Genomic DNA, 27676 nt, shown 5'->3' with positions numbered 1-27676 from the left:
TTTCTTTTTAAATCGACAATAAATTAATCATTGTATCGTGGACTAAATTTAATATTTATTGAAAGTACATGGATTAATATTGGACAATTGAAAATACAAGGACTAAATTTAAACAAATTTAAAATATAGAGATAAAAATAATATATATATATATTCTTATAATGCGTATATATGATGTAGAATTAAACTTCAAACTTCAAAATTGATGATTAACCTCTTGTTTCTTTTTATTGTTATTTTTTTGAAATAAAGAATTTGAAAATAATTTAACTTATAAAAAAGGAAAGTAATAATCTAGTCCCGACAGAATTAACACGGTTGGCGGGCAATTTGTTTCTTATGGCCACTCGAGAAAAAACCCATTGCAATCTACAACAAACTCACTCTCTTCCGTTGCGCCCTTGATCACCATTCAGCTCTGCATTTCGAGGTATCTGTTATTCGTTCAATTTCAGGGTCTCTGCATCTTAGCGTTGGCCTGTTTCCGGTAGAGATTCAATCGTTTTCGAAGGGTTTCTCTATTCGTTTCATCGATTTCGTGGAGTTTGATGGAGGATGCTGCAGCTCGATCTCAACGCACCCAAGAATCGACCTCAGTTTTTCCGGATCATCCCGAGGTGGTTTTGTTCAATCCTTAAACGATATACTTCAGCTACATTCTTACGTTTATCCCATCCGTTTGTGGAAATTATCATCGGCATTCTGTTCTCACTAGCATGATTTATGATATGAGCATTATTTTAAAATGTTGTTCCATGCGTTCTTGCACTTTTCAACCTGGATGGACGGTAAAGTTGAAGAATGATAATCTTTAGATTTTGGAGGAATACTTTTCTTTTACTTTGTATTCAATATATATTGATATCATCCTTCCAACTTATATACACAGTGACCTTCAATGTGGGCACAAAATAATACAAAAGGAATAAAAGAATAGGTACACATGGCTTGCTTTGGTTGGTGGTACTGGAATCATTTCTAACTAATTTACAACAGATTTGGTGACTCATGTTTTGGATATTCTTCCACCTTTCCTTTTCCTTTTCTGTTATTATTTACCTCCCTAACATCTCCCGCAAACTGGAGGGTACTTCAAATACTCCCAGTTTGGATCTGAGTGTGTAGAATTGAGAATTGTTGAGTGGTTTGGTGAGGCAATCAACTAGTTGATCTCCCGATGGAACATAGGTATGACAATCTCTCCTTTTAGGACATGGTCGCGAACAAAGTGGATGTCAATTTCAACATGTTTAGTTCGAGAGTGAAATACTGGATTTGCTGCTAATGCTCCTGCTCCCAGATTGTCACACCATATAACCGGTCGAACATTTGTCTTTAGTCCCATCTCACAGAGTAGTTGAAACCAGAGAACTTCGGATGTAGCATGTGCCAGTGCCCGATATTCAGACTCTGTACTCGACCGTGTGACTACAATCTGTTTCTTTGACGACCATGAGACAATATTGTTTCCAACAAATGTGCAGTAGGTAGCAACCGATTTTTTGTCATCAAGGTTGGAGGCTCATTCAGCATCTGAGTAGGCAGAGACAGTTAAGTTCGGGCTTGGTTGGAAGTAAATGCCAAAGTGTTTGGTGCTGCTGACATACCGAAGTACTCGCTTAGCTGCCTGCTAGTGTACATCATTTGTTGTCTGAAGGAACTGACTGAGTTGGTTGACGGCATATGTGATGTCTGATCGTGTGTGTGTTAGGTACTGAAAGACGCCTATGGTGTTGCGATAGATATATGGATCAGAGACTGGCTGACCATCATTCTTGGATAATTTTCTGCCTTGTACACTAGGTGATGGTATTGGTTTCACATCTGTCATGTTCAGCTTGTGCAGTAAGTCATCCACATATTTGGATTGGTCATCAGTAGACCAGACTCTATGTAGTGAACTTGTATGCCTAGGAAGTAGCGGAGTTTCCCCAGATCCTTAAGTGCAAACTGAACATCAAGAGTTTTGATTCGTTGCTTAGTTAGTTTGGGATTGTTACCTGTGATGATGATATCGTCCACATAGACAAGTAGAAATATTACTGACGCCATCGATCGATAGATAAATAATGAGATGTTTGGGTGAGACTGATGGAATCCCCATTGTGTTAGGACAGAGCTGAGGGCAGTGTTCCATGCTCGTGGAGCTTGTTTTAGGCCGTAGATGGCCTTATCAAGTTTGCAGACATGGTCCGGATATTGAGGGCTGACATATCCAGGGGATTGACACATGTATTCATCCTCTGTGAGCTTACCATTTAAGAATGCATTGTTGAAGTCAAGTTGTCTGAGGGACCAACATTGTGATACAACAACACTGATTACTACCCGAATTGTTGAAGATTTCACTACAGGGCTGAATGTCTCAAAGAAGTCCACGCCATGGTGTTGATGAAAGCCCTTTGCAACCAGTCGGGCTTTATACCGTTGTATTGAGCCATCCACATTTTGTTTTAATCGAAATATCCATTTGTTGCCAACTACATTGTACGATGGAGAAGGTGAGACCAATGTCCATGTCTTGTTTTCATGAGAGCTGAGTATTCCACATCCATAGCATTCTTCCACTGAGGGGTCGCGAGTGCAACTTGGATCCGTGTGGGCTCTGTTTGAGACTAGTCAGTTGCTCTGCTTGTCATCTAGGCTTTGGGTTTGAATATACCAACCTTTGCTTTGATTATCATGGGGTGAGTTGGGACACGTGAGGGACGGGAAGAGATGGCAGTTTGTGGTGAGGTAGCCAAGGACAAGTTGTCCGGAGGATATGGCACAGGTGGTATATTGGAGCTGTCATGTTGGTTCGGGCTGGCTTGATTTGTGGGCCATGGTGAGTCCTGGTTGGAACTCGAAGGTGGGGAGGAATGTGGGTTTGTATTGTGGGATGATGTAGGGCTTGGAGATGATGTGTGGCTTTTAGTATTTTGAGCGTGGTCGGAAAATGACATAGGTGTAGGATTCATTTGTGGTGATGGTCGTGACTGAGGTAGGCTATTGAGCACTGTTTGGAGGCTTGGAACTAATGACTCAGCTATCGCGGGGGCTATCGCCTAGGCGATCTTGCTAAACGATGGAAGCTCAGTGATCGTGGGGTCTGTCGTCTGGGCGATTTTGCTAAGCGATCAGAGCTCAGCGATCGTTGGGTCTGTTGTCTGGGCGATCTTGCTAAGCGATGGGAGCTCAACGATTGTTGGGTCTGTCGTCTGGGCGATCTTGCTAAGCGATGAGAGCTCAGGATCATGGGGTCTATCGCCTGGGTGATCATGGTAAATGATGGGGATGCAAATGGGAAGTTGTTCTCATTGAACTTCACATGTCTACTGGTATAGATTCGGCCCGATGGACTTAGGCATTTGTACCCTTTGTGGTGTGAGCTAGGTCCAATGTACACACATTTCTCTGAGTGTAGTTAAGCACATCCGAATGTCCTGAGATTGAAGAAATCAATGTTAGAACCAAACATTATATTGACGGGTGATTTACCTTGCAGTACGGTTGTAGGCATGCCATTGATTAGGTAAGCTGCTGTGGAGAATGCCTCCCACCAAAATGACAAAGGCATAGACGCTTGTGCAAGTAGCGTGAGTCCAGTTTCGACTATATGCCGATGCTTGCACTCTGCTCGGCCATTTTGTGCAGAGGTGTATGGGCACGATTTCCTGATTAAGATGCCTTTTGATTCACAAATGCGATGAATTTTGTCATACTCTTTTCCATTGTCCGACTAGAGCATTTTAATCCCCGACTTAAATTGAGTATTGACAAGTTTTGTAAAGTGATTGAATGCAGACAGTATCACTCTTTTGTCTCATGGGATATATCCATACATATCTATTGTGGTCATCCAAGAATAGTATATAGTACCGATACCCGTCAGTAGAGGCGATTGGGGCTGGTCCCCATACATCAGTGTGTATTAGTTCAAACTTGTTTGATGCTCACTTGCTTTTCCTAGTTGACATGAGTCACAAAATTCATTTTCTTCATTAGATTTGAAAGGTAAATTACATTCTCTAATGATATAGTCTAATGTCTTAGTCGACGGATGTCCTAGTCTTCTGTGCCAGGTAGCTCTTGACTCAACTACATTTATCCTAATTCCTGATAGAACAAGTGCAGTCGGGTGATTATTTTTGTATTGAGCAGGTCCTCCTCTCTTTGTATTGCCTTTTAGTACTTTAGCTCCTTTCAGTCGGTACAGTCCTTTGTCAAGCTCCCCTTTCAGCAGTTTTTTGCCCGTAGCCTTGTCCTTGATGACACAACAATTAGTGTGAAATTCAACAACCACAACATTGTCATGAGCTAGTTTGGATATACTAATCAAGTTCTTTGCAATATTAGGCATACATAGTACATCATTTAGTATAAACTCATTTCGTCCATCAGACAAGTAAGATTTACAAGTGTGAGAGATATGCAGTTTTTCACCATTACCTACAATAACCAGTTCATTACCTCGATACTCAGTCGGATTGTTGATGTTGTTGTAATCAGGTGTAACATGATTCGTAGCTCCACTATATATATACCAGGTAGGATCAGCTATTGTTTCCGGTGTGGCCATGAAGGGGTTGGAAGTCTGTGAAGCCGTGAATACAACAATGGCATTGTTGTTGGGGCCAGTCGATCCATGATTGCCTCTGCCTTGACCGGTGTTCTGAGAAAATTCTTTATCAAATCGATGATAGCATACCAAGTCTGAGTGACCGTATTTCCTACAGACTTGACAGGTTGGTCGATTTGAGTTACTGTTTCGTCCTCTTCCATGCCCTTGACCTCCATTTTGTCCATTAAATGGATTGTGGTTTGGATTGTTCCCTTTTGAGTTGTTTCCCTGTTGCCGATTTGCATTGAACTGTGACTTTCCTCCATTTATGTGCCTGTTGAAACCTATATTGACAGAAGGATTCTGGACAAAGAAGCTATGCATTTTGACAGACTTTTGATGTTTTAAGCGTTTTTCATATGAAAGAAGTTCGGAATGCATATCTAACCAAGAAATACCTGGTTTGCCTTGTATCCCCACGACTACCGGATTATACTCTTCGTCAAGGCCGAGAAGAACTTACGAGATTAATGCTTTGGTTGAGACAGGGCTTCCGGTCTGAGCAAGGTTGTCGGAGTGTAGATTCATCAACTTTAGATACTCACTCATCTTCTGACTCCCTTTTCGTGTCTGCTGGAAAACTTGTCGTAGGTAGTCTTCTTCAGCTTGGGATTGAACTCCAAACAGCTCTTGGATGACATCTCACAGTTCTTTCGTGTTTTCATATCCCATGAGTTGGATGGCTACGTCTGGAGCCATCGAGTTGTACAACCATCCTAGCAATAGTTGGTCGACGGCCAGCCATGCTTCATATTGAGGATTCAGGCACCTCTCTACTGATGGGCTTACTCTGTCATCACTGATCACTTGGGAGCTGGAGGTTGTTTGGACGAACATTGGAGAACAGGGGATCTGCCCCGAAAGATGTCCTTCGAGTCTGTAGCTGCGTAGAATAGGTAGCGCGAGTGTCTTCCACAGCATGAAGTTGCCGCATTCTAGTTTTGTGGTGGTGAGCTGGTTAAGCAGTTTATTCAACAGTGGTGTACTGAACTTCACAGGTTCGGTACAGGAGGAACTTCCAGCGAGTGTGGCATTGGCCATAGTGCTCTGATACCAAGTTGAAGAATGATAATCTTTGGATTTTGGAGGAATACTTTTCTTTTACTTTGTATTCAATATATATTGGCACAATCACCCTTCCAACTTATATACACAGTGACCTTCAATGTGGGCACAAAATAATACAAAAGGAATAATTAACTTGCTAAAACACATCTTCATTTTTTTATTTCAGTCTATTGTTGATTGATTTTTGAATGGTTAAGTGCCTTAGTTCAATTGGTATTTGCTTTAACATATCCATACTTTTTTATTCTTGGGTTGCTAAATTATTATATTTACTGAGAATGATCTTGGCTTTTCCTTAGAAACACGATGAAGAGGAAAAAGGTATAGAAACATCCTTATTGCAACAGCTTAGACGGGCCAAATTATCCTCTTTGCAAATCCCAGTAAGGACTCTGGAGAGTTCTTCGTCCTTTTTGAGGTTAGATAGTCCATCAACCTCAAGTGCTAGCTCTAGTAGGGGAGGATTGCCTCCTAGACCAAATTTGGTAAAAACCAAATCTTCAGTGAGAAGCTTGCTTTCTCATAAAAGCTTTGGAGCAAAACGATCTTTCCCAGATGGTGACATGATCACTCCCATTTTACCAGAGGTCCAACGAGCAAATAGATGTCCAGACAAGCCGACTCCTCTGAGATCTTTTTCTCTTAGCAGACTTCTTATCACCTCATCTACAAAAGCTACACATTCTTTACCAACCACGCCAATTTCAAATTCAGATACTGAGACATTGAAAGCAACAAATATGGAGTGCCAACCTGATTTCCTTGTAAGTATGAACATTTTCAAATTTCTTAAATTTCATGAAACAGCTGTAAATATTCACATATTTTTTTGCTGGTAGAATGCGTACAGATATGCACTCCTGATACCTACAACTTGTGAATATTGCATTATTCTTTTCCTTCTGAAAGTGGATTTTGTTATTCTTTCAGAAAACTGAAGCCAAGCAGCAGATTGCTCGTTCATTATCAGCTCCTCTGAATGTTAAGCCTAGAGTTTTAAGGCGATTAGATTCAGTAGGTTTAATTCGAATAGTGTCTGCAGGTCCACAATATCCAGGGGCTGGAGACGCTTCTGTTTCTCAAACAAAGGAAATCGGTAAATAGTATAATTAAATTTATAGTGACTCTTGGTGTTTCTTGTGAATTACACCTTCCCATTTGATAACCTCTCTGTCTTCTACTTGCATGGCTACTTTGAGGACACGGCCTCTCTAAATGTATGGAAAAGAACAATTTCACTGCAAAATCACCGAGAAGTATAGAACTTAGCAATAAGACCAAGAAAACTTAATAAAAATAAAAGCTTCTCTCATTTTGATTAAAAAAAAAAAAAAAAAGAGAAAAAACATGGAAACATCTGATTGCTTCCAAGAAATATCATAGAGGTTTTATATCCTAGATGCTCAGTTTCTTTTTATGATTTTTGCCGTAATAGAATTCTTAAAGCAACATACCTGTCAACTAATTTTTAATATAAAAATATTAAAACTGTAAATGGTTTGTTCAGTTACAACTGTACTGATTTGACTTATATTACTACGTAACTACATTTACCTACATAAAATAGTAATATTACGAGATGAAAACTGAAAACAAGATGGTAAAACTCTTGACCAGCCCACTCCCTCTTGTAAGGGAGATTTTAGATCTTCAAATCCTCTACTAGAGGAGGGTGATTATTTTTATGCTACAAACCTTTTAAAATTTAGATAATATTTAAATCACAAATCACTAAATGTAGTACATAAGCAAAGTTGAGCTATTTTTATTTCTTCCTCTTAAAAGCATCATATTTAAAAATATTTTGTTTCTTGGGTTGTTAATCAGGAACTAGTCAGCTTTGTAATCTGTTAGAAGGCAGGTTCGTCTTTTGACTGTCTTTTTGGCCAAGGAGGGACTAGTATGCTAATAGCTGAAACACCTTTTTGATGTGACTTTGGAAGAGTTCAATATTTAAGAAATTTTATTTTTGTATGGGGAAAAAGGAGACAAAAATACAAACATGTGTGTGTGTGTCCAACTCAATGTTGGTGTCCTTTATGATGCCAATTTAAACACTGAATTATACTGCCTTAAAATTGCTTGAAACCAACCTAAAATTGGAACAGTTTGCTGACTGTAATTATGCCGCTCCCTTTTGCTGCTAAATACCTGGTGTTCAACTATCATTCTCTCCATGTAATTTCTTATTATTAGTTTGCTTCACTGCAAATATTCCCAAGAAGCAAAACATCTGACATAATGCTCTGTGGGATTCCTTTTCACCTATTGACAATGATGTTTGCAGTTGGATGATTATAGTTTTAAAACTGACATGCTGAAGTTGGATTTTTGCCTTAGAAAGTGAACCTCCTGGTGATGATATTCCTGAGGATGAAGCGGTATGCAGGATCTGTCTTTTAGAGTTGGTGGAAGGCGGGGATATTCTTAAAATGGAATGCAGTTGCAAAGGAGACCTAGCTCTCGCTCACAAAGAGTGTGCAATTAAGTGGTTCAGCATTAAAGGTAACAAGATCTGTGATATTTGCAAGCAGGATGTTCAAAACTTGCCAGTGACTTTATTAAAATTACATAACACACCCCCTGTTATTAGACGACCCCCAGTAACATTGCAGCAGAGGGAAGCCAATCGATATAGGTTAGTTGGCTTCTTACTATGACAGATCTTTTCCTCTTTTATTTGGACATGAAGATAATGTGTCATCATTTAAACTTCTTTTATGTTTTAGCTCGTTTGTTGAGATTTCTCGAGGAAAGAAGGGACTAGGACAGTTAATGTTAGTGTTGTTTTGACCAATTTACATAAATGTTTAATTTATATAAGAAAAAGATATGAACTTAGTGGAGAAAAGAAGATGTAGGTAGATCGGATAAAGAGGTTTGGGGAGGGAGATGGGAACAAAGACGATAGATGATGGAAACATTGACTGCAGATAATTCATAGAATATGAATTTTAGTGAAAAGACAGGATTATTTGAACAATAACACGAAACAATCTGCTATTCTTTTTTTCTTAAACAATTTGTGAGGCGGAGGTTTGAACCTTTGACCTTTTGGTTGAAGTTGACACTTCTGTGTGATACTTGTTTAATTTGTTGCCGATGATGTTTTTCAATGCTTGATTACTCCTCAAGCAAATATCATGCATTATATGAAGGGGAAAACAAGCTTTTAAGAGATAATTGTGTATAATTGCTGCTAACCTACCTAATTAAGATTGAAAAACATCATTTCTTATGCATCAAGGTGGTTTGATTTTTATAGAAAAAATTGATAATATATTTTATTCATTTCTTATGCATCAACTCAGAGACGTTGAAAATTTTGGTCTCCCAAATGCATGTGGTGTAGTGTGTAGAGTAATCATTCATTTGGTTTTTATTTTTGTTGGAGTCCCAAATTACTCCACATTTATTTTTCTTTTCAACAAGTGGTGTTTAATTTTCTTTCATCTAATAATATTCATTCTTCTTGAAGGCATTTTTAGCACCAATACAAGGAAATGCAATGGAATCGTTGTCTCACTTTCTTTCATTCTCATAGGATTTGGCAGAATATACCGGTGCTTGTGTTGGTTAGCATGCTTGCATATTTCTGCTTTTTGGAGCAACTTTTGGTACGGATGTATTCCGCTTATTTATGATACTTATAGATGATCAGACCGACTCTAATTCAAATAAGTTGTGCAAATGTCAATCAGATACTTTAGATCTTATCTTTGTTATATTTTAAGTCACGTGAATGTGAATGCCATCTACTCCTTCACTCTTCTTGCTGCTATTTGGGCTAGCTCATCTCCAGTATGGGGGAGTCAGGATGTGTCACTTTATGGTGCTGTGGCTCTATTTCGTGAGTTCTCGACACTCTCTTAATCTTGGACTCTTGGCTAACATGCATTCAAAATAGACCCAAATTGCAACCATTCTTTTTTCTCAGTTAGTAATTGAGTGGGGTGGGCTTCTCATTTGGCTGACCTTCACTTCCTTACCAACTAATAGCTCTTCTACGTCTCTCCTCTTCACCTACAGCTACAGCTTAACCTAACCATCATCTCCACCAATGGCATGGAATTACAAGCGGCAGCAGCAGACAGTGTCATCACCAAAAGGAAAACCTTCATAATTGAAGTAGATGGCAACTATAGAGGGAGCCGGATGCTTATTAAGAACATTTAGAAGACCATAAACTATGCTCACCAGCAATACCGTATTTCTTGTATAGCACCATTTTGAAAGGAATTGCCTCCGTTAGGATCTCAAAAGCCACTTAATTAGAATGGGGAATATTCCTTTCTCTAGTCTAGCCAAAACCAAGATCAGCTTGAATTTTAGACAACAGAATTCCAGTTCATTTAGTTGCAGGTGGCGGGCACTATTTGCATTAGCTTCCTCCCAAAAGATACACCTCCAAAGGTTGATGAATATTCTTGTTAAGACCACCCCAAATTACAACCCTATAAGAAAATTTGAAAGATAAGACCACCCTAAATTTCATACTTATTTTTTTGGGTTAGTTGCAAACATAACTCGGTATAAGTAGATGTAGCACAATGCAAAAGGATTTGCAAATATAGCAAAACTTAGATCCAACTCTTGAAGTCTATCAGTGATAGACTATATCGCTTCAATGAAAAGAATTGTTTCCTTTTCAATAAAAAAAAAGTGAGACACCATCGCTTATAAGAGTTTATTAGTGATAAAGTCTATCATTTCTAGATTTTGCTATGTTTTCAATTTTTTAAAACTGTTGTTGTACACTTAATTATTAGCCTCTACTCGTTGCAATTACCCTATTTTTTAATACACCAAAATATAGGTTAAAAAACACTTATGGTCCTTGAACTTTCATGAAATTAGCAATTTAGTCCCTAAACTTTATTTGGTAAAGATTAGTTCCTGTACTATTAAATTTATAACAATTTAGTCCTTGAACTTTAGTAAGTAATGATTTTTTTTTTTTTTTTTTGAAAAGGAAACAAGTCTCTTTATTTATTACGAAAATGAAGTGAGACTAATGCTCATAATACAAGGATACGAAAAGGATCAGTAGGTACACCAGGACATTTCAACTAGGTTGACACCCCCTTAGCACCCTCATCACTTCCGACTTTATTAAGTGTAAAACTCTTAGGTTTGAGAAAGAATTAGGATGCTTTATTCATTCACCAAAGATATGAATATATACAAGTGTACAAAGTATAGAAAAGAAAAATATCATAAAATATTTACAAGAATGGAAAACCTAACTATAGAATTATAACACTCCCCCTCAAGTTGGAGCATATATGTTAATCATGCCCAACTTGTTACATAGATAATCTAAACGTCTTCCATCCAATGCTTTCGTGAAGATATCTCCCAATTGTTCTCCAATCTTCACATATCCTGTAGATACCAACCCTTGTTGAATTTTCTCACGTACAAAATGGCAATCAACTTCAATATGTTTAGTCCTTTCATGAAATACTGGATTAGAAGCAATATGAAGTGCTGCTTGATTATCACACCACAACTTTGTCGGTGTGGTGATTTCAAATCCCAACTTAACAAGAAGTTCATATATCCAAATCAATTCACACACACATTGTGCCATTGCTCTATATTCTGATTCTGCACTTAAACGTGACACCACATTTTGCTTCTTACTCTTCCAAGAAATCAAATTACCACAAAAAAAAACACAATACCCTGAGGTTGATTTTCTGTCTTCTTTAGATCCTGCCCAATCGGCGTTTGAGAAACATTCAATATTAGTATGACCATAATCCTTATATAATAAACCACGTTCTGGAGCAGCCTTCAAATAACAAAGAATCTGTTCCAATGCAGCCCAATGATCAACTGTAGGGCATGACATGTACTGACTCACAATACTTACTGAATAGGCTATGTCGGGTCGAGTCACTATAAGGTAATTAAGTTTTCCTACTAACCTCCTATATCTTGAGGGATCAAAAAACAAAATGCTCTCCCCTCTCTCCTTCTTTTCTCCCTTCCCCTGCATCCCCCCTTCCGACCACCCCACCGGAGCCCACCATGCCTTCCTCAGCCTTCCCTCCCTCTGATCGCCTCTCCCTCCCCTCCCCTTCTGTTCTCCCTCCGACTCCCTCCCTTCCTCTGACCTCCTTTCCTCCCTTGTTTCAACCCTGCTTTCCAGCTTTGGCTTTTAACTCTTGCCACACCAAACCACGCTGGTATTTTAGTTCTACAGTCAGCCTCAGACTCCATGGAGGTGAAGAGTTGCAAAATAGGTGTTCATTTCTTCTGTATGTGGAAAGTGAGCAATAGATTTTTCATAGAAGACTTGAAAAAAGGACAAAAAGTTCTTTTCTCTCCACTAATGGCGCAATGGCTAGAGGGTAACTTGAAGAGATTACTGTATGGTTCATCTTTCAAATTTTTCCTCCTTAAAGAAAGGGTTGATCGGTGTGTCATTTGCCTCTCCAAATTCCGGGAAAGTAGGGGCTGGTTCATAGAATGTGCAGTCTGGCCCTCAACGGGAGGAAGAAAAAACATTCACATCCCTTTTGGGGATGACACTTCAGGCTGGCAAGAATTCAATGATATGGTCAGCGGCTGCCTCAAGAATTCCTTATCAAACTTGTGTTCTTTTGAGAACAAATCCCCCCTTCAGCTATAGACAAGCCATCACTGAGATCCCCTCTTCAGTCGCAGACTTCCCCAAGGAACCAGAGTTTCCCTGTCTCCCCTGTTTCGGTGGTCAAAAAACAGAATAGGTAGCATCAATGGGTGATCAAGCAAGCTGATGTGCTCCAACCTGACTTTTCTAACCTTTGGATTGTCTCACGTCTTTTTCAATTTGATAATTGGCTTGATATTTGTAAGGCACTCAGACCACTTTCAATCTAATGTTATTATCAATCCTCTATTTGCAGAAAATGCCCTGGTAACAATGGATTAAGACTCATTGGATGAACTAAATAATTTCTCAGGCAAGTGGCAGAAATTTGGCTCCTTCCATCTGAAATTCGAAAGATGGAACAACTCCACCCATGGTAGACCAACTTATGTCAGGGGTTATGGGGGTTGGATCTCTATCAAGAACTTACCCCTCGATTATTGGTGTAAGCAGACCTTTGAGGCCATTGGAAAATACTTTGGGGGATTAGAAAGCATTGCTATGGAAACACTTAATTTGATCAATGTTTCAGAGGCCAAAATTAAAGTAAAGGAGAATCTTTGTGGTTTTATCCCAACAACAATTGAAATATCAAATGAAGAAAAAGGATCAATCTACTTGAATTTCGGAGATATCTCAACATCCAGCCCTCCTAGTAAGGTCAGGGGTGATTTATTTGAATCTGACTTTACAAATCCCATTGATTTAATTCGGATAAATGAAGTTAAATGTGATGAAGGCATTTATTGTGATCCATTAAATTCAAAATTCAACTTCCTACTTCCCTCCACCTGCAACATTAAATTCTCTAGAAGTCCAGGAGTCTTTGTGGATAATAAAGAAAGCAAGATGAGAGAGATGGAATCCAAGGCCAAGAAGTCAAGAGGCCGCTCGACCTCTGAGCCGCCCCCTCATTCATATCTCACGCCTCAGCCTTTTGATCTTCCCGAGCAACCACCTTCAGAGTCATCTGCAGAGGACAAAGATTTAATTAAAGGAATAATTACAAATGGTCGTGACCCTTCAACTTCCCCTAAAAAAGGCGCCAAAAATGATTTATTGATTGGAAATAAGTCAGAGGGTCGTGACCCTTCAAATTCTTCTCACAAAGGCGCCAAAATTGATTCGGGGAAATCTGGTCCGATCTTTTCTACTCAGAAAGCCGGTTCGTCTCCAATCAAGTTGAGAAGTTTCTTACTCAAGATTTTATCACAGAGAAGCTGAAGGCTTCAATCTCTATTCCTTCCTCCCACAGACGGCTCCAAAAGGTGAAAAGGATTAAGCCATTCAAGCATCACAATTCTGCAAATTCGAATTCATTTGGGCTGCGACCTTTTCCCAGACACTTCATCAGAAAGCACACATCCTTTAAAAACCCTTGGTCAGCCATCTCCAACCCGGATATTCTTGAAGTAAGTTGTGTTAACCTACAAACCAATCCTCAAACTTTGAGGCCTGATAGGGAGAGTCCTATCCAACCTTCTCTACACTGCACCTGAAGTGATAAAACCTCTACAGATAGCCAATTTTCCAGCCGTAATAAGTTTATGTTCCCCTCTCCATTCTCCCAAGACTCAGATGATGACTTGTTGGCTAGTGTGAGCAGTGAGGAGCCGGATATTAATGATGTTGAAGATAAAAAAGAACTCGATGACAATCAAGAAGGCATGGACTTCTCCCTAAGTTAGCTCTTCCTCCTCCCGGATGAACATTCACAGGTTAGTGAAAGCATTTTCCCGACCCCCCCTCTAAATTTGTCAGTTGTACCACAGACCCTACACTCCATCATAAAAGAGTGTGATTTCATCTTAGCTTGATCAAAGGGAAAAGTGTTGAAGAATCCTCGGTGGGCCTTAATGAAGATAGTTACTTGGAACACAAGAGGTTTAGGGGATTCCTCAAAAAGATTGCTTCTAAAAAGATTTCTGAAAAAAGTCAATCCGGATATTGTCCTTATCCAAGAAACAAAAAAAGATAGAATTGAGGGCTCATTTATCAAAAGCCTTTGGAGCTCAAAAGAGGTAGGTTGGGACTTGGTGGAAGCTAAAGGAAAATCGGGAGGCATACTCACAATGTGGGATGAGAGCAAAATTCTAGTCTCTTGCAGCTCAAAAGATGAATTCTCCCTTTCAATCAAATGTCAAACGTTAAACAAAAAGATTTGTTGGATAACAAATGTATATGGCTCTTGTGATTACCGAGAAAGGAGAAGATTGTGGGCAAAATTATCCTCTCTGGCAGAGAAATTTGATGATCCGTGGTGTATTGGTGGAGATTTCAACAACATTCGAAGAAGGCACGAGAGATATCCAGTTGGTAGAGCAACGAAGGACATGAATAATTTCAATAAGTTCATCAGATTAAACAACCTGCTGGAAATTCCACTCTCAAATGGACAATTCACTTGGTCTAGGGAGGGTAATGGTGCTTCAAGATCTCTTCTAGACCGTTTTCTTGTATCAAACACATGGGAAGAAGTTTTTGATAATTCAAGGGTTGTAAGACAAGCTAGAACCATGTTAGACCACTTCCCTCTTACCTTAGAAGCAGGAGCTTTTGAATGAGGACCTTCACCATTTCGATTTTGTAACAATTGGCTGAGCAACAAGGATTTCTGTAAATTGATTGAAAAATGTCTGAAAATGAAGAAAAAACATAAATGGGCAGGTTTTACTCTCTCCACCAACTTAAGAGAAACAAAATCAGTCCTAAAGAAATGGTTTCATGACTATGAAAAAGAGAAGAAGATGAAAGAGGACAACTTATTAACAGAAATTCATAGAAAAGACTCTCTAACAGTGGGAGTATTCCCTCAAGTCAGTGATGAAGATGCAGCCTTTTCCTTCAAGGCAAATCTCCTAGTCTTTTACCAACTAGAAGAAAGAAGCCTCATTAAAAAATGCAAGCTAAAATGGTTAAAAGAAGGGGATGAGAACACTTCTTTCTTCCACAGATTCCTATCTGCCAGAAAAAGAAAGAATTTGATTGCAAAATTGCTTAATGATCAAGATATTCCAACCAAATCCACCCGGGATGTTGAAGATGTTATTTTGGCCTTCTACTCATCTTTATACTCAACAAGTAACGATCCTTGAGTCATTCCCATCAACCTTGACTGGTCAAGAGTCTCAAGAAGTCAAAATGAGCAGTTGCTAGTAAGTTTTTCTGCTCTAGAAATCAAGCTAGCAGTGAAAGGGCTAGGAAGGAATAAGGCACCAGGGCCGGATGGCTTCACACCAGAATTCTTCATCCATTTTTGGCACCTTCTGAAAGACAACCTTATAAAAATGTTTGATGATTTCTACAACAATGGTAAGCTCAATTCATGTATTAAAGAGAACTTTATTTGCCTAATTCCAAAAAAGACTGATGCAGTGAAAGTCAAAGACTTTAGACCAATCGGTCTCACTACCCTCTTGTACAAGATAATAGCAAAAGTCCTAGCTGAGAGGCTAAAAAGAATCATGTCAAGCATAATTGCCCCCACTCAAAGTGCATTTATTGAGGGAAGACAGATCCTAGACCCTATCCTAATTGCAAATGAAGCAGTCGAGGACTATAGATCGAAAGGAAAAAAAGGATGGCTTCTAAAGCTTGATTTGGAGAAAGCATTTGATAGAGTGGGCTGGTCATTCCTTTAAAAAGTCCTAATTGGGAAGAATTTCAACTCAAAATGGATATCTTGGTTTTTGGTTGCATCACCAATCCAAAATTCTCCATCTTTATCAATGGAAGGCCTCGTGGAAGGATAGTTGTATCTAGAGGAATTAGGCAAGGAGATCCCCTTTCTCCTTTCCTTTTCATCCTTGTGGGAGAAGTCTTAAATGCCTTAATCAACCGGTTACATGAGAAATATCGTTTTGAAGGCCTTTTGGTTGGGAAGGATCAAGTCCACAATTCAATTTTGCAATTTACCGATGACACCCTTATCTTTTGCAAATATGATGATGATATGTTAGAGTCTCTTCGGGCTACTCTTGACCTTTTTGAATGGTGTTCTGGATAGAAAATTAATTGGGAGAAATCATCTCTTTGTGGTATAGACCTTGGCCAAGACATGCTGAATAAGTGGGCAGAAAAGTTCAATTGTAAAGCAGAGCACTTTCCCCTTCTCTATTTAGGACTTCCATTGGGAGGTTACCCGAAAAAGATTGATTTCTGGCAGCCTGTTATTGATAAACTTCAAGGTACTCTTGATAAATGGAGAAGATACAACATTTCAAGAGGAGGAAGAGCAACCCTTTGTAAGTCGGTACTCTCAAACCTCCCCACTTACTACATGTCTTCCTTCTTGATTCCTATTAAAGTGTTGCATATCTTAGAAAGAATATTGAGGAATTTCTTTTGGGAAGGCCACAAAGGGGGTAAACTTAATCATTTAGCCAAATGGGAACTTGTGACCAAATCTATGAAGAAGGTGGCCTCGGTTTGGGTGGCTTAAAAGAGAAAAATCTAGCTCTTTTAGCAAATTGGGGCTGGAGATTCCAGCTTGAAAGCTCTTCCCTTTGGTGCAGAATGGTCAAAAGTATACATGGCAGTAGCATTTTCAGGGGTCACACCTCAGGTAAGGCAGTGGGCTGCCTTAGAAGCCCATGGATAAGCATTTCAAGAGCTTGGTTGAAGGTGGAAAATCTGTCGGTGTTCGTTTTGGGCAATAGGCTTAATATTGGCTTTTGGTTAGATGTTTGGATGGGCAATCTTCCACTTTCATCCAGATTTTCCAGATTATTTAGACTGGCCACTCATCCAAACAGCTCTGTGAGAGAGCATTGGGATCACACCACCAACTCTTGGAGCATCTCTTTTAGGAGGTACTTAAAAGATGAAGAGATTACTGAATTTCAAGATTTGTTAAGTCTCATTTCTAACCTAAAGGTGCAAGATTCCTTGGACTCAAAGGTTTGGTCTTTGAAACCCAATGGAGCCTTCTCGGTTAAATCCTTAACCAACTTCCTTCGCAAAGCCCCCCGAATTGATCCTCTACTTTATGAAGCTATTTGGAAATCAAAAAGTCCAAGGAGAATAAACATAGTCCTTTGGATAATGGTTTTTGAATCCCTAAACTTCTCAAGTGTGCTGCAAAAGAAGCTTGCCTCCCACTACCTCTCCCCCAATATGTGTGTTTTGTGTAAGAAGAATGGGGAAGACCAACAACAACTATTTTTTACCTGCTTTTATGCACAAAGTTGCTGGTTTTCGCTCTTCAATATCTTCAATTTGAGCTGGTCCTTTGGAGCAGATTTTAGCCTAAATGTGCTGCAGCTGTTGATAGGGCCGGCTGTCAAGAAATCGCACCAGATTCTGTGGGTCAATACTGTCAAGACTGTGTTAACTGAATTATGGTTTGAACAGAACCAAAGAGTCTTGGTTTGAACAGAACCAAAGAGTCTTCCAAGACAAGGAAACCCCATGGTTCTCAAGATTTGAAGTTGCCAAGTTGAAAGCCTCTCTTTGGTGCTCCCTCTCAAAATCTTTTGCAGCATACTCTAGCCAAGAAATCAGTCTAAATTGGCATTCATTCCTTTCTCCAGCTTTCTGAAGTTCTCATTGCTTTGTTTTTAGTTGTCTTTTGTTGTCTCTTGTTACGATTTTCCAGTTTCTCTCGTTATCATTTCAAGTATTGTTTCCCATTGTATCGCTTAATTTAAAGGCTTTTCTAGAGTTAGGATGTGATGAGGAGTGCTAAGGGGGTGTCAACCTAGTTGAGATGCCCGGGTGCACCTGCTGATCCTTATGAATTCCTTATAAATTGAGCATTAGTCTCACTTCATTTTCTTAATGAATAAAGAGACTTGTTTCCTTTTAAAAAAAAACTAACCTCCTATATCTTTCAGGATCTTTTAGCAATTCTCCATCTTTTGTGAGTTGTAGGTTGGGCATCATTGAGGTACTATATGGCTTAGTCCCTAGCTTTCCTGTTTCATTCAACAAGTCAAGTACATATTTTCTCTGTGATAATAAAATTCCTTTCTTGCTTCTTATTACCTCAATTCCTAAGAAGTATTTTAACATGCCCAAATCTTTTGTATGGAATTGACTATGAAGAAAGGTCTTTAGAGACTGGATACCTAAAGCATCATCACCAGTAATTACAATATCATCCACATATACGACTAACAAGATGACACCACCCTCAGATCTCTTAAAAAAGACTGAATGATTTGACCTGCTCTTCCGCATTCCAAAGCTTTCAATCACTGACTAAATTTACCAAACCAAGCTCGTGGGCTCTACTTTAATCCATACAAGGATTTACGAAGGCGACACACCGTTCCATTCTCCCCCTGAGCAACAAACCCTGGTGGTTGCTCCATATATACCTTTTCTTGAAGATCACCATGAAGAAATGCATTTTTAATATCAAGCTAATGTAAAGGCCAATGATTGATTGAAGCTAATGAAATAAACAACCTCACAGATGCCATTTTTGCTATAGGAGAAAAAGTATCAACATAGTCAACGCCATAAGTTTGTGCATAGCCTTTCGCTACGAGGCGCGCTTTTAACCAAGCAACAAAACCATCAGGATTGACTTTAACTGCAAACACCCATTTACAACCGATAGCCTTCTTTCCTGCAGGGAGAGAAACTAAATCCCAAGTATAATTATCATCTAAGGTAGTCATCTCCTCCACCATTGCGACACACTAACCAGGATGAGACAAAGCCTCATGAACAGTTTTCGGGATGAATACAGACTCTAAGGATGTAATGAATAAATATGTGGAAGGCGACAAATGGTTATATGAAACAAAAGAGGAAATAGGATGAGCACATGTACGTTTACCTTTACGAAGAGCAGTAGGAAGATATCATCACCCGTTTCTGGATCCAATGACGAAGAAGACTTTGGTACAGGGCATGGAACTGGAGGAGGTTGTCGTCGAGTATAGACCTTAACGATGGGAGGAAGAGTAGAGGTAGCCACAGGTAGAGATGAATCAGGAAGAGGATCGGAAGGAGAAATAACTGTGTAGACAAGGAAATCATCCTCTAATTCTTTATGCTTCCCCTGACTCTTATTCGAAGAGAAAGACGGTGATGAAAAAAAATGGGGTATGTTCAAAAAACGTGATATCAGGAGAGACTAAATATTTATTTAGACTAGGACAATAACACCGATACCCCTCTTGGACACGAGAATAATCAAGGAAAATACATTTTAAGGACTTTGGATCCAGCTTGGTATGCTGATGTCGAACATCCCGAACAAAGCAGGTACAACCAAATATTTTGGGTGGAATGGGAAACAAATGTTGCTTGGGGCATAAAGTACGAAAAGGTATCTCACCCTTAAGAATGGAAGAGGGCATGCGATTTATTAAGAAACAAGCTGTGGAAACAGCATCAGCCCAAAAGGATTTTGGAACATGCATTTGAAACATCAAAGCTCTAGCTGTCTCAAGGAGATGACGATTCTTTCGTTCTGCAACCCCATTTTGAGATGGAGTATCAACACAAGAAGATTGATGAAGAATGCCATGGGCATCTAAATAAGACTTGAGTGTATGAGAGAAATATTCCTTAGCATTATCACTCCGTAGGATTTTAAGAATACCACTAAACTGAGTTTGAATTTCAGCATGGAAGTTACGAAAATGAGAAAGTAACTCAGAACGACTTTTCATTAAATATAACCACGTAACACGAGAATAGTCATCGAAAAATGTAACAAAATACCTAAACCCTCCTTTGGACTCAACAGGACATGGACCCCAAACATCAGAATGGACTAATTCAAAAGGAGCATTAGCTTGTTTATTGACTCGAGGATACGAACTCAAACGATGAAATTTAGCAAACTGACATGACTCACAATCGAAAGAAGACAAATGTTGAAGTTGTGGACGAAGACTCTTCAACATAAAGATAGACGGATGACCCAAACGACAATGCTCTTTAAAGGAAGACGACACACTAGAGCATGTGATGGCCGTGGGTGTTTGTGGTTCAAAGATGTAAAGACCTCCAAATTCCCGCCCTTTACCAATAGTCTATTTCGTCGTAAGATCCTGAAATAAGCAATAACCAGGAAAAAAAGAGATACAACAATAAAAATCACGAGTGAGTTTACTGACCGAAATCAAATTAAATGAGAAATTTGGTATATTTAAAATTGATGACAAAGAAATTGATTCAGTGAGATGGACGGTTCCTGATCCTAAAACAGGAGTGGAGGTTCCATCAGCTATAGTGACATTAGGTGAAGAGGTAGATGTACAAAGGATAGAGAATAAATTGGGGTTACCTGTCATATGGTCTGTAGCGCCAGAGTCAATGACCCATTTTGACGTGGAGGAAAGAAGGCATTTAGAAATGTTACCTGTCACTGCGATGGTCGTAATGGGAGTAGAAGATGATGCCTTCAATGACTCTTGATACTGCTGAAACTTAGCAAACTCCTCTGCAGAATTCGTAATTGACTTGTCAAGATTATCAGGAGTAGAGGCGACATGTGTAGAGGGTGATGGCATCCTCTAACCCTTATTCAGCAATCTTCTACATTCACGTTTCGTATGGCCAGGTTTATAACAATAATAGCAAACAACACATCCTGGATTTGATCTCCATGAATAGTAGTTGGATCCATTCAACTTGTGTTCAGTTACTTTTGACAACATAGGAACAATCTCTGACATTACTGGTTTCTTATCAGCCATTATCTAAAAAAAATAGACACCGGACAGCAGAGAATTAAACCCTAATTTACTCAAGAGATGTCTATACAAGCAGTGAGTATATCTATATATCCCAAACAAACACACCACCAAGAAGAGCCAATAACATTGAGGAAACCCACAGAAGACGGACGAAAAATGACGGCGCACGCGCCTACATGCGCCGGTGCATGGATGGATGGCAAGATGGAGCAACGGCGCGTGAGCCTCACGCGCTGGTCAGATGGTAACCGAACTTTGGGGTTTTGTAGATCAGCGACTGGGCTCCTCGTTGGACTAGGCAGTGTCGAAAAAAAACTGTTTTTTTTTCCCCGACAGCGGCGGCTAACGACGGCGAACGAACCGAAGACGGCGACTGTGAGCAAAAGTGTAAACTCACCTCTCCACAAAACCCTAGACGTATCACAAATGGGTTCTAAATTCTCAAACCCTAAGGTTCACAAAACCCTAAGTTCGTTTAGAGGGCTCTGATACCATGTAAAACTCTTAGGTTTGAGAAAGAATCAAGATGCTTTATTCATTCACCAAAGATATGAATATATACAAGTGTACAAAGCATAGAAAAGGAAAATATCACAAAATATTTACAAGAATGGAAAACCCTAACTATAGAATTATAACAGTAAGTAATGATTTAGTCTATATACTTTGCAATTTGTAATGATTTAGTCCCTATTGCGAAAATTTTCATCATAATTAAGTGTCAAATTTTATTATGTAACAACTTAATCTTTATAGTTTACAAATAAATGTGGGTTCTTGATTTGTTTATCAATCTACACGTGTATAAATCATACTAATATTTTTCACGATGGGACTAAATTGTCATAAATTATAAAGTATAGGGATGAAATCGTTACAATTTTAAAAGTATAGGGACTAAATCTTTATCAACTAAAGTTCAAGGACTAAATTGTTACTTTCATGCAGGTGGAAGAACCAAAAGTGTCTTTTAACCCCAAAAGATATTATGACTGTTAGGCTGATAGTTGATGCTTTCTTCCCAACTTTCCTGCTACTTTTCTCCCTAAATATTATCCTAGAACTTAGTTTTTAGTTTTTATTTTTATTTTTATAGAAAATAATTTTATTGATCAAATGAAATCTACCAAAGGTAGAGCCCATCCAAAGAGATGAACTCCATCAAAGTTGGTAGAACTCTCAGTTAAAATACCTAAGGAATCTCTATCACGATTCCTAGTGTTTGGAAGTCTCCTTTATGGAGTCACTGCACATGATAACGGAAATTCGTTTTTGCATGCATGACTTTCCTTTGAAAATGATAACTACTGTGTATATATTGAAAGAATCCCTCTTTCTTAGCAATTAGCTTTTGGATTTCCTACAATTTTTCTCACAGCTTTGGTTCACTTTTTTCCCTCTAATGTTTAAATCCTCATGGTGCTGGTGCTTCCTGCTCTTTTATCCTTATTCTCAGTCCCTATCTCTCGAAGCAAATTAATTTCCACCATTGAATTCTGTTTTAACAGGTACCTGACATGGGTCCTCGTGCACTTGCCATTTCCTTGCCCTTTTCATGTGTTTTGGGTCTTCTTTCATCTATGACTGTTTCCACGATGGGTCAGTTACTGTTATGGATAAATATATTACATCGTTCCAGCATTCATTATCTTGCTTAACTCTGTATTCTAATTAAATGGTGAAAGAATCTATGGAGCTGTATGATATGAGGTTTATTTTATGAGAATATGTAAACACCTTAATTGTAAGCTCCAGAAAAGTGAATTGTTTGAAATGAAATCAGTTGTATAAAAACAACTTGGGATTCTTGTAATTTTGTTCTGTATATGATTTTATTAATTGAGATTTGGGGTATTGTATAGGCTCCAATTGAGACATTGTGAGAAGGGGGTAGAAAGAAATGTGACCTCTAAAAGTTCATTAGGATAGGCCCCACCATGATAGGACTAGGAGGAATGATGTAGCCTTGCATGTGTCCCTCCCCCCCAAAAATGGCATGCCTTCCTCTGTTGGTCTCCAATGAGGAAATTCAAGGCTGAATGGGCATTGCAGGCCCATTGCAGCCTTCCCATTGCTTCACTCAACTCACGGGTTACTGACAGATGCCAACTCAATCAGTGAGTTGAGTTCTCACATGTCTTACTGATACACATGCTCTCTTTCTGATTTTTAAATGCTAAAACAATGCTCCCTCAAAGACTCTGCTGGCGAAATGCTCCATCAGTACCCTACTGCAGAAAATAAGCTCAAGAGTACCAAAACAGTACACTCACATAGGAATGTGACTCTATGAGTACTCAATTGCCGCAACTATCAAAACATGGGCATTAAGGGGGAAACATATTAGTAAATCACTTCCATTACGACTAGCATATTTTCATCCCAAAAACCAAGCCAATTCTTTTGAGAGTTATTGGTATGGTGCATGATTGACCCTCTCTCTCTATCTCTAATTAATAGGTGACGAAAGTTGTATGAAAAAAGGGGTGAAACAAGGCCAAAAAAGAGCGGCCTAAAGGCCTGGTGTATGGTGGCATGGTTCACCTCATACCTTTGAATTGTGTTTTGCTGGTGTTGATACATACAAATAACTACTTGATAAGAACGTGCACTAGTTATACAATAATAGTAATAATAATAATAAAATACTTTACTTCGTTTGTGTCTTGACTCGAGAAAAGGAGAAAAAGATGTTCAATAGTTGGGCGATAGGGAAATTGCCAAGGTTATTGGGTCGATTTTTCTCTAATTAGCATCACATGCTATGTGTGATAGCCTGTTAATAAGGTCTCTCATTCTTGCTTAGATTATAAAAGTTCTGACTTTGTTGTACTTTCATTACCCAATAATCTTTTTGATATTTCAATGTTGGCAGCGAGCAGAGCTTACATTTGGGCTTATGCCTGTTTCCAGTTCGCCATAGTCATCCTGTTTGCTCACGTATATTATGCAATAGTAAGTATAAGCATTTCCTATTGCTTTCTGCCTATTTTAGTCTCAATATTTTGAATGCTCTTGATCATCAACCACTATTCTCTCTTCTTTCAACATGCAGCTTAATGTAAACGCCGTTCTCTCTGTTTTCCTTTCTGCAATCACCGGATTGGGGCTTACTGTTAGCATAAAATCACTTCTTATAGAGTATCTTAAGTGGAGAAGAAGGCGACAATTGAGACCTGCCAATCAACAGACGGGAACAAGGAGTTGGCCGCAAGTACAACAGCAGCCATATGACATTGACAATCATTACCATCAACAACATGAGCAGCGGTTGCAGCAAGAATGCCATCAACCACATTCCCAGCAGCAAGCTATTGAAAATCAAAATATGGGGTCATCAGAGAGTTACCAGTCAGCAAGGAACAACGATTCAGAGACAACAGCTCACTGAGGTGCCAAAGGTTAGTGCCTATTTGGGACTATAAAAATGGTTTGTTTCCCCCTCTTTTTATGTGAGATCAATTGGTCTCCCAAGGATGGTGTTTACCACTCTTAGTCCAGAGCATGAGTTGGCTTAATGGTCAATGAAAATCACGAATATGACAGAGTTTAGAGGGAATGAGTTTGAACTATGGTGTTGGTTTTCTTGAATTATTTGATAGTGTGACCTCAAGCTCATAATACAAAGAAACAAAATAACCAAAATGATGAAAATACAACCAAAAGAAGTCCTTAACTAGACAAAGCCAAAAAAGTAAAGCAATTACAATCAAAACAACCCATAATGGAACAAATTGGCTCTTGAATGAAAACCACTTAATCTACAGTTATGAGAACAACCATATGTAACAACAAGGACCATGCAAAGTAGGGAGAAAAAAACCAAAACTTCAAAAACCAACGGAGTCTGAGACTTCAACAATGCTTCAGAAATCTTGAGACAAAAGATCCTTCCAACCTAAAAATCTTCCATTTCATCAATGAAAAACCTTGTTCCCTTTTATATATATATAGATAGATAGATAGATAGTTAGATAATGTGACCTAAAAAATTGGGCTCAAATGAGATTTAACCTAGTTTTCCAAGATATGGTTTACTAACCCTTTTCAATTTATTTGTTATAGAAAATTTATTTTTTATAAAAAAAAAACTCTTACATTTTATTTTAGTTCTTTTTCCTCCTCTCTCGAATCTTGTTCTAGTACTCTCTCCAAATGCTATATTTTCCCTCTTCCTCTTGCTCCATCACTTTTCTTCTTCCCATCCTCCATTGTTGACCTTCTCATTGCCAACAACTCTTCTACCATTTGCAACCCTCTCACCGCCAACGAGGGCACTTCTAGATCTGAAATGTTTAGATCTCACATTTCACAATGAAGCAGAGGGTGGGGTTGATTAGACGGGTGGGAGTGCCGAATGGACCTATGTGCAGAGGAAGTAAGAAAGTGAGCAAGAACAAGAGCATGAGGGAGTGATAAAGAAAAATTGAGAGCAAGAAGTGCAAAGGGAGCAAGAAAGTGAGGGGGAAAAGAAAAAAAATCGAAAAAAAATTGGTGATGCTAGCAAAAAAGTAGAAAACTTTGTCTGGTCAAATTTCAGTTGAGCACAGTTTTTTAGTTCATTGTTATCCATCCAAAAACCTCCAGCTTTCTTGACTAGCAAATGTAGTAGGGTCAAACAATCATAATCGAGGTGCAAGCAAGTTGTCTTGTACACTTATGGATTAGAAAAAACCCCATAAAAAAGGATGGTTCTATAACTTCTATTTGTATCCACTTCCGTTCTAATTGCAGTCATTTTACTATTCAAATAAAAACAAATGTTCCGAGAAATTTCATTTGTTTATATGAATTTCATTCTAAGAATCCATTGGAACAAATTAAAAGACAATGAACCATTGAAATAAGACTCTAGATTTACAATCTTAACCTTATTTTACTATTTGTTTTTATTGCTTTGTCCAACCGCAGCTCAACCTATGATCCATTTTATTTCTCTCTCATAAGACGAAGTGATTCAAAAATTCGTGCAAAGGAGCTTATAATTATGTCCAGAAGCTTGAGCCATCAGATGGAGATGGTAGCGAAATCAAAAGACAATCAATAGAAAGCTAGAGTCAAAGGTTTGGAAATTGAAACAATTATTTTGTTGAGTTGTTCCCTCTTCTGTAGGTGATGGAACAAACTCGCGAGCAAGATTTCTAATGGATGCCAACACGAACATTCACATAACTCATCTGACATAAATTTGTACTATCGACTTCAATGTGAATGGTTTGATCCCCACTTATCAGGGAGAGAATGTGATATGCGATTTTGTTTTTGTAGTTCATTTCTAAGTGATTATTTTCAATGTATGTAAGAATTTTGGTTGTGTATTGTGTATAATCATAGGTCTGTGCCGATAGTTGGTGGTGGCATATAAGTTTTGTTTAAGAGTTTTTCTACGAGTTCATAAATTTTGGTGTGTTCTTATTGGAACTATTTGTAATTTGTGTGTATATTTATGTAAAAAAAAAAAAGTATTTTGATTTTAATTTTCACATTCTCAAGTATTTCAAATGTAATTCAATGTGTTTACGTGAATTAATATTTCTGGACATATTTTAAAAGATTATAGATTTGAATTTTATTTCCACAAACGTAAGGATGAAAGATTGAAACTTCAACATGGAAGAAGACAATAGATATTTTATTGATTGAGCTATATTGTAATTGACAATTAATAGTTTCATACTTAAATATTATACCAGACCTTTTTTTAGAAATGTTAAATGTGACATAATTAATTCAAGGTTAAATTACAAGTTTAAGTCTCAAATTTTAATGTTTATGTCTAATAGGTCTTTAAACTTTGAAAAATATCTATTAAATTAGAAAAAATGTCAAATATATTTTCAATTATGTATGTGGTAGATTCTTGTCATATCCAAAATTTGTTTCCAAAACTATCAAATCTATTTGATGGGGTTCTTTTCATCCTTCCCTCATAATACCACTTCACCATCGATCACCCAAGAGTATTTAGCCTTGCAAGGTAGTCTTTGTTGATTCACACAAAATTTCACATGTCTCATGTTACTTGTATTAGAGTGTAAACTAGTTGATGCTTTTCGGCTAACGGAGCCTCACCATCTAGGATGCAACATTCCACTACTTCGCCTACCAATATGATGCTTGTATTACTCTTCCACAATCCCTATTTTCACAGTTTAGGTTACTCTCATTTTGCTCCCACTAGTAGGGAAATCACTTTTTCTTTTTTTTCCTCTTGCTACTAAGATGTTTAAATTGAAATTTGTGTCAATATTATAGAGTATTATTATTATTGTTATTTTAATTTCAACAACATATAGGGAAATAATTTCAATTATAGATGTTTAACAAATATTTTCAGCAGTTTTATCATTTAAAGCTCTAAACCTCTATTTGTCTCTAGTGTTTATCATGACATTGATAGATATCTAGTAGTGCTATCAAAAATATTTTCAACAATTTTGCATTTAAAACAATTACTCATATTTTTTTCGCCCCCCCCCAAAAAAAAAAAAAAAATTAAGACCGCGAAGACTTTTCATAGGTGGAAAAGGGAGGAAAAATTGTATGACACTTTTGGCATGTGAAATACCATTTTTACCCTTAATATTAAATTATCTCTTCCCATGTACTACCTATGTTTCTTTTGCTCTTCACTTTCAACAATAACAAAAAGAAAATTCAAAGTCATTCAAAAGTAAAGATGCTTTAATATTTTGCTTGCTTTAT

The 27676-nt window shown here is 38.2% G+C and overlaps 1 protein-coding gene across 2 annotated transcripts; it reads left to right on the top strand.

Annotated features, from left to right (window-relative positions):
* The first annotated feature begins 312 nt into the window (after positions 1-312).
* Positions 313-26454, top strand: LOC120085906 (uncharacterized). 2 transcript variants are annotated; one of them, XM_039042195.2, is made up of 10 exons: positions 313-617; positions 5971-6435; positions 6602-6767; positions 8012-8176; positions 8276-8309; positions 9216-9288; positions 22480-22570; positions 23847-23926; positions 24027-24372; positions 25883-26454. In XM_039042195.2, the coding sequence occupies exons 1-9, from the start codon at positions 549-551 to the stop codon at positions 24360-24362; spliced, it is 1479 nt and encodes a 492-aa protein (XP_038898123.1). In that variant the 5' UTR covers positions 313-548; the 3' UTR covers positions 24363-24372; positions 25883-26454. The 2 variants fall into 2 exon arrangements, with proteins under 2 accessions (XP_038898123.1, XP_038898122.1); XM_039042194.2 differs by having other exon boundaries at positions 8012-8309.
* The last annotated feature ends 1222 nt before the right edge of the window (positions 26455-27676 follow it).

This window comes from Benincasa hispida, chromosome 9 (assembly GCF_027475165.1).
Source record: "Benincasa hispida cultivar pf3 chromosome 9, pf3_genome.v1.1, whole genome shotgun sequence".
Lineage (NCBI taxonomy): Eukaryota > Viridiplantae > Streptophyta > Magnoliopsida > Cucurbitales > Cucurbitaceae > Benincasa > Benincasa hispida.
This window is presented reverse-complemented; position numbering and strand designations above follow the sequence as displayed.

Coding starts and splice junctions, on each gene's coding strand:
- LOC120085906 (XM_039042194.2), top strand. CDS start 549: ATGGAGGATGCTGCAGCTCGATCTCAACGCACCCAAGAATCGACCTCA. Junction 8,310..9,215: donor AGGGAAGCCAATCGATATAG/GTTAGTTGGCTT, acceptor TCATTCTCATAG/GATTTGGCAGAATATACCGG. Junction 23,927..24,026: donor CTCACGTATATTATGCAATA/GTAAGTATAAGC, acceptor TTCAACATGCAG/CTTAATGTAAACGCCGTTCT.